Source organism: Hyla sarda, chromosome 4 (genome assembly GCF_029499605.1).
Source record: "Hyla sarda isolate aHylSar1 chromosome 4, aHylSar1.hap1, whole genome shotgun sequence".
Taxonomy (NCBI): Eukaryota; Metazoa; Chordata; class Amphibia; order Anura; family Hylidae; genus Hyla; species Hyla sarda.
Window position 1 is genome coordinate 62,597,805 of NC_079192.1, and position 12,417 is coordinate 62,610,221.

The 12,417-nt window shown below is 44.9% G+C and overlaps 1 protein-coding gene across 6 annotated transcripts in view; it reads left to right on the forward strand.

The window, feature by feature from the left end:
- The window catches only part of ENTPD4 (ectonucleoside triphosphate diphosphohydrolase 4), a 45,341-nt gene that overhangs the window by 12,983 nt on the left and 19,941 nt on the right, over positions 1 to 12,417 (forward strand). For 4 of the 6 annotated variants that reach the window (XM_056571178.1, XM_056571176.1, XM_056571175.1 and 1 more), the window contains exons 4-5: positions 266 to 471; positions 8,982 to 9,050. In XM_056571178.1, the coding sequence (XP_056427153.1) occupies positions 266 to 471; positions 8,982 to 9,050 (275 nt within the window). The remainder of the gene's footprint in view (positions 1 to 265; positions 472 to 8,981; positions 9,051 to 12,417) is intronic. The other 2 variants (XM_056571180.1, XM_056571179.1) reach the window with 1 other exon arrangement.

Consider the following 12,417-nt stretch of genomic DNA (forward strand, 5'->3'; position numbering starts at 1 on the left):
CCCCTCAGAGATTCTGGTCCTTTTTAGAAAAGGACCAAAAAGGCAGAATTTTCTGGGTTTGTTTGCAGAAGAGACCCCTAGTGGCCATTTAAAAAAAAAAAAAAAAAAACATTTTTCACATCTTTAGCAATCACATTTTTTAATGAAGTAGATTAGGAAAATGCTTGGTTTTTAAGGAAGTATATGATTGAAAAAAGTTGTTTCTGACAACAGTAACTATTTAAGTCCTTGTATGTACATTCACTTGTGTATCTCTGCTTTATAGGTACCTGGCTCGTGTTACTGATATGGAAGCCACTGACACAAGCAACCCCAATATTAATTATGGAATAGTGGTGGACTGTGGAAGCAGCGGATCACGCATATTTGTATACTGCTGGCCCCGACATAATGGCAATCCTCATGACCTACTGGATATAAAGCAAATGAGAGACCAGAACAGAAAGACTGTGGTGATGAAGATCAAACCAGGTAATGACAAAAGACCCTGCTCCTGCTTGTGGCATACTTCATGTTTTTCCAGAGGCTTGCTTGTTAGATAAAGGTGGTCTTAAACTGAATTATTTGTTTACTATAGGTCTATGGGACCATGTGATAAAGCTTGATGGAAATTGAGGCGAGGAGTGAAGCGCATAACTGCTTGCTTCTCCATGCTCGTTCTAATGATCGCAGGGGTCTCTGCACTGAGATGTCTCTGCCACATGTCAAAAGTATATTTAAAATGACAGGGCCACTTTAACCTCTTGGGGACGAAGGGCATAACTGTATGCCCTGCACCCGCTCCCTTTCTATAACGCGGGGTCACTCCCGGGACCCGTGGCTATTAGTGTGCGTCACCAATCATGGTGACGCGCCCTATTAAAGGAAAACTGTCAGCTTGCTCCCCCCACACTAACAAGCGGTACTGGCTGACGGTGACCAGTTTGATGCTTACTGTGCCCGGATCCGCCCAGGCGTTCTGCAGATATCTTCGTTTTTCCCTATATGCTAGTTAAGTGCTAACTGGCACAGGCGGGATGACTGTCACTCTGATGTCAGCGGCTGCAGCGCCGCCCTGCTCATCAATATTCCTTCCCCTTCATTACAGAGCAGGGAGAGGTGGAGAGAGGGGAGGAATATTGATGAGCAGGGCGGCGCTGCAGCCGCTGACATCAGAGTGACAGTCATCCCGCCTGTGCCAGTCATCCCGCCTGGCAGCGCTGCGGCCGGCGGAGGTGGCGTCAGAGTGCCAGTTACCTTGCCTGTGCCCCCTATGGGGGCTAGAACATTGGAAAAAAAAAGAAGCTAATAAAGATCATTTAACTGCTCCCCTAATAAAAGTTTGAATCACCCCCCTTTTCCCATAAAAAAAAAAACAAACTGTGTAAATAAAAATAAACATGTGGTATCGCCGCGTGCCTAAAAGTCCGAACTATAAAACTATAGTTATTTAAACCACACGGTCAATGGCGTAAGTCCAAAAATAGCCTATTTTTTGATCACTTTTTATGTCATAAAAAAAATGAATAAATAGCGATCAAAAAGTCAGAACAAAACAAAAATGGTACAGATAAAAACTTCAGATCACGGCGCAAGAAATGAGCCCTTGTACATCCCCGTACGCAGAAAAATAAAAAAGTTATAGGGGTCAGAAGATGACATTTTTAAATGTATACATTTTCCTGCATGTAGTTATGATTTTTTTCCAGAAGACAAAATCCAACCTATATAAGTAGGGTATCATTTTAATCGTGTGGACCTACAGAATAAAGATAAGGTGTCATTTTTACCGAAAAATGTACTGCGTAGAAACAGAAGACCCCAAAAGTTACAAAATGCAATTTTTTTCCTTCAATTTTGTCGCACAATGATTATTTTTTTTATTTTATTTTTTTGTTTCGCCGTAGATTTTTGGGTAAAATGACTGATGTCATTACAAAGTAGAGTTGGTGACGCAAAAAAAAAGGAATCCTATGGGTCTGTAGGTGCAAAATTTTAAGGGATATGATTTTTAAAAGGTGAGGAGGAAAAAACAAATGTGCAAAAACAGAAAAACCCTCTATCCTCAATTGAAATACATATGCATCTGTATTTCATTTGTATTAAATCCATTTTTTAAAGTGTAAGGATGGGTTTTTACTTTTATTTGTTTATTTTTTTGCATATTACCGTATTTTTCGCCCTATAGGACGCACCGGCATATAAGACGCACCCTATTTTAAAGGTGCAAAATCTAGAAAAAAAAGATTCTGCACCCAACAGTGATCTTCAACCTGCAGACCTCCAGATGTTGCAAAACTACAACTCCCAGCATGCCCGGACAGCCGTTGGTTGTCCGAGCATGCTGGGAGATGTAGTTTTGCAACATCTGGAGGTCTGCAGGTTGAAGACCACTGGTATAGGAGGTAGTACTCGCGTGTCCCCGCCGCTCCGGACCCGTCACCGCTGCCCTGGATGTCGCTCCATCGCTGTCGCCGCGTCCCCATGGTGTCCCCGACGCTCTGGACGTCTTCTTCCCCGGGATCCACGCTCTCCGTCATCACGTCGCCGTCATCACGTCGCTATGCACGCCGCTCCTATTGGATGATGGGCCGGCGTGCGCGACAATGTGATGACGTCGAAGGAGAGCGCCGGCCATGCAGGAGATCCCGGCACGGAGCAGACACAGAGGAGGCAGGTAATGTCCCTCCCGGTGTCCTGTAAGCTGTTCAGGACGCCGCGATTTCACCGCGGCGGTCCCAAACAGCCCGACTGAACAGCCTGGTTAGTGTTATTTTCGCTTCAGACGCGGCGGTCAGCTTTGATCGCCGCGACTGAAGGGTTAATGCAGGGCATCACTGCGATCGGTGATGTCCTGTATTAGCCGCGGGTCCCGGCTGTTGATGGCCACAGGGACCACCGCGATAGGTGTGTATTCGCCTTATAAGACGCACCAACTCCCCCCCACAGTTTTGGGGAAGAGAAAGTGCGTCTTATACGCGAAAAATACGGTAATCTGTGCTATTGTTTCCATCATAAAAATTACACATTGTAAAGGTTTTTTTTTGTTTGTTGTTTTTATTTTTTTTTATTTTGAAGTTTTACGTATTAATTTTACTCTTTTTTTCCAGAGAATTACCGTATATACTCGAGTATAAGCCGACCTGAATATAAGCCGAGGCCCCTAATTTCACCCCAAAATCCCAGGAAAAGTTATTGACTCGAGTATAAGCATAGGGTGGGAAATACATCATCCCCCCCCTGTCATCATCCAGACCCCCATCATCATCCAGACCCCCATCATCATCACCCTGTCATCATCCCCCCTTCATCATCACCGCCTGTCATCATCCCCCCTTCATCATCACCGCCTGTCATCATCCCACACCCCCCCTTCATCATCCTCTTGTGAACTCTCCGCCCTCAGTGGTCTTCAACCTGCGGACCTCCAGAGGTTTCAAAACTACAACTCCCAGCAAGCCCGGGCAGCCATCGGCTGTCCGGACTTGCTGGGAGTTGTAGTTTTGAAACCTCTGGAGGTCCGCAGGTTGAAGATCCCTGCGGCCTTCGACATCATCCAGCCCCCTCTCACCCCCTTTAGTTCTTTACTCACCTCCGCTCGGCGCTGGTCCGGTGCTGCAGGACTGTCCGGTGGGATAGTGGTTCCGGGCTGCTATCTTCACCGGGGGCGCCTCTTCTCCGCGCTTCGGGCCCGGAATAGAGGCGTTGCCTTGACGATGACGCAGAGGGACATTGGTAATGAACGTACCTCTGCGTCGTCGTCAAGGCAACGTGACTATTCTGGGGCCAGGGCCCGAAGCACGGAGAAGAGGCGCCCCCGGTGAAGATAGCAGCCTGGAACCACTATCCCACCGGACGACCTCCCCACCGGATAGTCCTGCAGCACCGGACCAGCGCCGAGAGGAGGTGAGTACAGAACTAAAGGGGGTGAGAGGGGGCTGGATGATGTCGAAGGCCGCAGTGGTCTTCAACCTGCGGACCTCCAGAGGTTTCAAAACTACAACTTCCAGCAAGCCCGGACAGCCGATGGCTGCCCGGGCTTGCTGGGAGTTGTAGTTTTGAAACCTCTGGAGGTCCGCAGGTTGAAGACCACTGAGGCCGGAGAGTTCACTTGAGTATAAGCCAAGGGGGGTGTTTCAGCACGAAAAATCGTGCTGAAAAACTCGGCTTATACTCGAGTATATACGGTAAACATAAAGATTAAATGTCAACACTACAGTGTGTGTGTTGGAGGGTATCATTGGTTTTACCCTGTTCTTGCGGTGTTGATATGTCTCCGTTGCTTTTACAGAGACTTTTCATTGCGACTTTTGCATTTTTTTATTTTTTTATTGTGTAGCTATGCCATAGTGTGGTTACATTTTTACAGTAGTCATGAATTTTATCATGTGCAATATGTCACACTACTAGTTGCGAATCTACACCAGCCCAGACCTGGCATACAAACTGGCTGTGGACAGCATTTTGGGAAATAGTCACACATTTTGGTGCAGTTGATTAAAAGGATACCATACAAAGTGTAATTTAATTTTTTTAAAAAATGTTTACGAACACCATATTTTTCACAGGCCGTGCAACCATTTTAATAAATTTGGCGCACATACACATTACCACCACACAAATAAAAGATGTAGAAAAATCTTTCACCTACAGCATCCATGATAAATTCTTTCCTAAGGCAGTGTAAATCCAGACAAATTTAATTCCCTGTCTATTATTAAACGGTCTATCAGTATTTACTGTATAGAAATACTCTGGGAGGCCAGAGGAAGCAGGAGACCGTGAAACAGGCTGTTGCCTCCTGTCTTCAGCTCCGGCTAAAGTAATTTTTATTCTACCGACCGGCGATTTTTACATGCATCAATAAACGGCGCGTTTTAAAATGGATGCCAATGTATTTTTTTTATTTTTTTTGCTTGTATGTAACAGGCCTTTATGGTGGTGAATATGTGATAAAAAAAAATATGCACCATGTCTGGGTTTACCCTAAAATTCTAATTTCGCTTAGTGAAAGTCCTATATATTGAAATAAGTAAAAGCTACTATTCTTCAGGAAAAGGAATGTGTCTAGGACAGACCACTATAGTGTAGGACGATACACTTTTATATTTGTTGGCTAATTTGTCCCCTTTCAATGTCTCTTGGAATTGGGGACAGCAATAAGTGTCAGCAATGTACAGATACTGTTCTCCATGTTCAGTGTCAGAGATTTCCTCCACATCATATAACACTTTCTTATCACTGTCTCCTTAACAACAGACTAGCACTGTAGATAGTGGTGAATGCAGTTAAAGTGACCGCTTGGAATTTGATTTATTATTAACCACTTAAGGACTCTGGTACAGGTACGCCCTGTGGTTTTCCAGTCCCCGCCGCTTGCCAGGCGGGGACCGGACCGGGATGCCTGCTGAAATCATTCAGCAGGCATCCCGTGACATCACCGAGGGGGCGATCCCCCGCGTCGGCGATCGCCGGTCAATTTAGACCGGCGATTTGTGGCGTATCCGGGTCATACGGGTCTCCGGTGACCCGGAAACTAAGGGTGATTCCCTGGGAGTGAGGTTGCAGGGGTGCTACCCCTCCCATCCCTGCGACTGGTTAGAAGCGACCGACCAATTGCAGAAGGGGGGAGGGGGTTAGCTCTGCCCACCCATGGGTGTCCGGGCAGAGCGGGGTAAAGGTAGGAGAAGCGGCTTACCCGAACCAGGTGGTGATGACGTCATCCGGCGGCGACCATGGCGATGGCGGCGCAGAAATTCAGCAGTGGCGATCTGGGTAAGTGGCTTGGCGCTCTGGCGGACCACAGTTTAGAATCTCTAAACTGTGGCCCTCCAGATCTTGGAAAACTACAACTCCCAGCATGCCCAGACAGAAGTTTGCTGTTTGGGCATGCTGGGATTTGTAGTTTTGCAACATCTGGAGGGCCACAGTTTGGAGCTCACTGTGCAGTGGTCTCTAAACTGTGGCCCTCCAGATGTTGCATAACTACAACCCCCAGCATACACGAACAGCAAACTGCTGTCTCGGCATGCTGGGAGTTTTAGTTGCGTGCCTCAAGCTGTTGCATAACTACAACTCCCAGCATGCTCTTCGGTGATCAGTACATGCTGGGAGTTGTAGTTTTGCAACAGCTAGAGGCACACTGGTCGGAAAATACTGAGTTTCCCCACCTGTGTGCCTCCAGCTGTTGCAAAGCTTCAACTCCCAGTGCATGCTGGGAGTTGTAGTTTGGCAACAGCTGGAGGCACACTGGTACAGAAACACTGAGTTAGGTAACATGTGAATGTACAGGGAACATTCAGACGGGCGGGGGTTTACAGTAAGTTTTCCCCTGAAAGTTTGAGCTGCGGCAAATTTTTCCACCACAGCTTAAACTCCCAGCGGGAAACTCGCTGTGAACCACCGCCCATGTGAATGTACCCTAAAAACACTACACTACACAAAATAAAGAGTAAAACACTACACATACACACCCTTATACAGGTCTCCCCTCATAAAAATGTAAAACTTCTCATACGGCATTGTCAATTTTCTTTACAAGCAGAGAGTTTCAAAGTTAGAATAATGCTACATTTTCAAAATTTGCATGAAATTTGGGGATTTTTCACCAAGAAATGATGCAAGTATAAATGAAAATTTACCATTATCTTAAAGTAGAATATGTCACAAAAAAAAACATTCTCGGAATCAAATTAATAAGTAAAAGCAGTGACTTATCAAATTAATAAGTAAAAAAGTGACAGTGGTCAGATATGCAAAAAAGGGTGAAAATGGGCTGAGTCCTTGATTAAAGGATGCATTCTCCTTAACAACCATATTTTTGTTCTAAAAAAAACTACTTGATTGTCCAGATTAAAAAAAAAAAAAAACTACAGAAATCTTTTGGTTTGTGTATATGCCTTCTGTGCGGACCTCTGTTTCTACTTGTTTATAGACTCTTCTGTAGTCAGGTTACCCTCCTCTGCCCCCTCTTCACTTTTAGTAGGTTGGCCAAGAGAATGATTGAAGGATCAGACTATACACAAGGTTTGTTGTCTACAACCATAGGGGTACATGGCTCTGTATACTCAGTTTGATATTTTGTGGCATATTGAGTTGTTTTATAAATAGATTAAAGTTACCTCCTCAGTTACCACCTCTTCGTGAAGGTCTGCTAGCCAGGAACTTGGTAGCCAATGAGCCTAGATATTTGCTATTGGCCTGTAACTTTTTGGAAGTTACACTGCTCAAAAAAATAATAATAAAGGGAACACTTAAACAACACAATGTAACTCCAAGTCAATGACACTTCTGTGAAATCCCACTGTCCACTCAGGAAGAACACTGATTGACAATCACTTTCACATGGTGTTGTGTAAATGGAACAGACAACAGGTGGAAATTATAGGCAATTAGCAAGACACCCCCAATAAAGAAGTGGTTCTGCAGGCGGTGACCACATACCACTTCTCATTTTCTATGCTTCCTGGCTGATGTTTTGGTCACTTTTGAATGCTGGAGGTGCTTTCACTCTAGTGGTAGCATGAGACGGAGTCTACAACCCACACAAGTGGCTCAGGTAGTGCAGCTAATCCAGGACAGCACATCAATGCGTTGGAGGCGCTACCAGGAGACAGGCCAGTACATCAGGAGATGTGGAGGAGGCTGTAGGAGGGCAACAACCCAACAACAGGACCGCTACCTCCTCCTTTGTGCATGGAGGAGCACTGTCAGAGCCCTGCAAAATGACCTCCAGCAGGCCACAAATGTGCATGTGTCCACTCAAACGGTCAGAAACAGACTCCATGATGATGGTATGAGGGCCGACGTCCACAGGTGGGGGTTGTGCTTACAGACCAACACCGTGCAGGACCAATATTGGCAAATGCGCCACTTGTGCCCTGTGCTCTGAAAGCAGGTTCACACTGAGCACATGTGACAGTCTGGAGACGCCATGGAGAATGTTCTGCTGCCTGCAACATCCTCCAGCATGACCGGTTTGGCGGTGGGTCAGTAATGGTGTGGGGTGGCATTTCTTTGGGGGTGGGCTGCACAGCCCCCCTCCATGTGCTTGCCAGAGGTAGCCTGACTGCCAATAGGTACCGAGATGAGATCCTCAGACCCCTTGTGAGACCATATGATGGTGCTGTTGGCCCTGGGTTCCTCCTAATTCAAGGCAATGCTAGACCTCATGTGGCTGGAGTGTGTCAGCAGTTCCTGCAAGAGGAAGGCATTGATGCTATGGACTGGCCGCCCGTTCCCCAGACCTGAATCCGATTGAGCACATCTGGGACCTCATGTCTTGCTCCATCCACCAACAGTTGCACTACAGACTGTCCAGGAGTTGGCGGATGCTTTAGTCCAGGTCTGGGAGGACATCCCTTAGGAGACCATCCGCCACCTCATCAGGAGCATGCCCAGGCATTGTAGGGAGGTCATGCGGGCACGTGGAGGCCACACACACTACTGAGCCTCATTGTGACTTGTTTTAAGGACATTACATAAAGTTGGATCAGCCTGTAGTGTGGTTTTCCACTTTGATTTTGAGTGTGACTCCATATCCAGACCTCCATGGGTTGAGAAATGTGATTTCCATTGATAATCTTTGTGTGATTTTGTTGTCAGGACATTCAACTATGTAAAGACAAAAGTATTTTTTACGATTAGTTCATTCATTCAGATCTAGGATGTGTTATCTTAATGTTTCCCTTTATTTTTTTGAGCAGTGTATGTTATATTGTAATTGCTGTACTGCTATAATAATTTTTGGCTTCTGTATTGTATCACCTGTGGATAGACATTTTGACAGTAGTGTTTATCTAAGCAAGTGTTTCCCAACCAGGGTGCCTCCAGTTGTTGCAAAACTACAACTCCCAGCACGCCTGGACAGCTTTCAGCTGTCCAGGCATGCTGGGAGTTGTAGTTTTGCAACAGCTGGAGGCACCCTGATTGGTAAACACTGATCTAAGCATTGTGTCTGACCAAGTCCATCCTGTTGTGATAGCTGTTTTTCTTTATGGCAGAAGGATGCTGTCATCACGAAACCACCTGCAAGGGTCATATATTCATTGACTGGTTACAAGAACATGACTGTGAGTTTTCCTGGCTACCTTGCCATTCACCATGCCCATATCTTAATCCTATAGAGCATCTTAAGAATGAGGTACACCGATGTTCAGAGCATGTCAGTACCTCCATCTAATGTCCAGCAACTACAAAAAGCTACCCAGTCCACAATTTCATTTTTGACTGCACTACTCCTAGTACAGCACTAGGTGGTGCTGGAGTTCACAGTTTACATAACTTGATAGTTGGTTGTGGGTCTAAAACTTTGATCTGTTCCAGTGTCCTGTTTATATGGCATCCGGCAGAAATGAGGTAAGGGAAATATAGGAAAATCCAGACGGTTTTTAAATAGTCTGCAGTCTTGGGGTGCATGCACACCATGTTTTTGCTATACTGTTCCCGTGTACGGTTTCAAGTTAAAAACCGTACGGAACCGTATAGAAAACCGTATGCATTGACTTAACATTGTAAACCGTTTGTCAAACGCATCATCCGGTTTAGTCCGTTTTGCGTCTTATACGGTTTTGTCCGTTTCTTTTTTTTTTTTACCCGTACCCAAAACCGTAGTCTACCACGTTTTTTGGTCCGGGGAGAAAAAATGTATTAAACCGTATACGTTTTTTTTTTTTAAACATGGGAGACAATGGGAACCGTATATGTATGTGCGTACGGTTCCATCTGGTTTTCACCATACGGTTTTTGACTTTGCACAGTTTTTTTTCTTTGAATTTCAATCAAACAAGTGAAACTTTATTCAAAATGGAGTGAAAAGTTAAAAACGTATACGTTTTTTTTCTTTAAAAAAACTGATGCAACCGGACATCATTTTTCAAACCGTATAAGGTTTTTAACCATATACGGATTGAAATTTGTACACACGTTTTGATACAGTTTAGTCAGGTTTTGAGGAATCCGTTTTTCATCCAGAACCTGATACGGGAACTGTATTGCAAAAACGTGGTGTGCATGCAGCCTTACAAGGTTCATCAATGATTAGAGAAGCCATATTGTAGAGTATAAACAGTGAAGGTAGGTCTAGTGTTTCCCAAGCAGGGTGCCTCCAGCTGTGGCAAAACTACAACTCCCAGCATGCCCGGACAGCCTCCGGCTGTCCGGGCATGCTGGGAGTTGTAGTTTTGCCACAGCTGGAGGCACCCTGCTTGGGAAACACTGGTCTAGACAAAGGACATCTGTAGACAGGCAGAATTCTCACACTCCTTAACACATGCTGCTTACCTGTGCACCCCCTATTTTTGCTGTCTGATTCCTGTTTGTTCAGCAACCCTCTCTACAGTGGTTTCTCTATCCCAGTGAGCTAAGTTAGTTACAGACAAGAAAACACTTTTATAGGAACCTTTTTCAATGCGCTTTCTTATAATTCAGACGAGGAAAAATTTTGTGGTATCACACAGTACAGAGCATGATTCTGCTGGAGACAAGGCGGTCATCCATAGATATTAGAGCAGTGTTTCCCAACCAGCTGTTGCAAAACTACAATTCTCAACCTTTGGCTGCCTGGGCATGCTGGGAGTTGTAGTTTTGCAACAGCTGGAGGCACCCTTGTTGGGAAACACTGGATTAGAGAACTGACCTGTAAATATAGTCATCCACCATGAGAGGTAAGAAATCACCACAGGTTGTAATTCTGTAGGAGGGTCCTGCCTTCATCTATCCACATTCCAGACATAACGCTTGACGAGTAGTGAGGAATCCTAAACCTTCACATCAATGACAGGTGACCCTGGAGGCCCCATTACATAGACCTCCCCTTATACCTGGGGCTTAATGCTGCTATACAGTGGTCCCTCAAGTTACAATATTAATTGGTTCTGGGATGACCATTGTATGTTGAAACCATTGTATGTTGAGACCAGAACTCTGTGGAAACCTGGTAATTGGTTCTAAAGGCACCAAAATGTCATCCAAAAATAGGAAAAAGTGAGGATTAAAGAAAAATAAGTAGATAACTAATATAGATAAAGCAAATCCTTACATATAAAAGTAAGAAAGGCTGTCCGGGCATGCTGGGAGTTGTAGTTTTGCAACAGCTGGGGGCTCCCTGGTTGGGAAAAACTGGTCAATGTAGAGGACAGGAGCTTCTTCCGGGTCCTGTGCAGCACATGCAATGTCCTAAAAAAGTAACATGGAGTCGCCCTTACCTGGTGTCCAAAGGAGCAGCTAACACTGGTACAGGTAATGTGTACAGAACATGTTGTACCTCCCTGTACTGTAGGGGGCGCTACCAGACATCAGTCAGTGCATACACTTCAGTAATACAGGGGTTTTACCAGTAAATTGCCCATTCTGATTGACCAGTTCTTCTGGCCATTGACACGTTTCAAAGATCTGGACTGTCAACATACAATGGTCCAGAAAAGACCATTGTATGTTGAAACTATTGTATGTTGAGGCCATTGTAAGTTGAGGGATCACTGTATTAATGTCTTCAATGCTGTAGTGTCAAGAATTTAAGTAGTGCAGTGTTGGTGAAAAAGACTCAAAAAAACAGTATGTGGGTTTAGGGCAACGAAAAGGAACTTTCTTTTCTGTAGACAGTAGGAAATGAGACCCTTAACCTGACCATAGATGTATAATACTTGTCAGCTGAATGATCTATTACCCAGAAATGTGATTGCATTCGGAAAAAGATGAGTGCATGTATGACTATATGTATAAGCCTAAACCACCTGCGCTTACTGATGTAAATTGGCTATAAAAAATTGGAGCTCGATATTTGGAGTATTCTGGAATAGAGATTTGCAGCCATAAAGCCACCAACCCACGCTAATGCCGATTCTGTATAGTCATAGGAGGCTCAGACTTTATAACATTTCTGGAGGTTCCACATCCTGTCATTTGTGGTAAAGCTGAGCATTGGCACAGAGCACAGTGTGTTCTCTCTGTCAGCCCTCACATCTGTTATCTGCATTCACTGCGTCCCTGCGACACCTGCATGCCGAGCACTGGACACATTCTGCACTATTTCATCTCTTCTCAGAGGCATCTAGAGGCCCATAGTATAGGCAGCTCTAGTAACCCTTTTTGTGTTCTAAGCAAGGACTTGTAATACTGAAATGTAAGAGATATGTAGCCTTGAGCTTCTGCTGCACTGTGTTTAACCTCCTTTTACGTGGCTTTCCAGCAACCTGTCAATATTCTCTTTTTGGTCCTGATATATTCTGACGTTGACAACATTTATCCATGGATGAATCTACCCATCCACTTGGGTTTTGAGTAGAAAGTATAGAACTTAGTTATGCACAGGACATGCCATGTAGGAAGGTTTAGTCCACTTCAGGAACACAACATTTATATGGTCATTGCGGTCACTTAAAAGGGTTCTCCACCATAAGGTGATTTTTGTATGTACCTGGCAGACAGTAAATGGACATG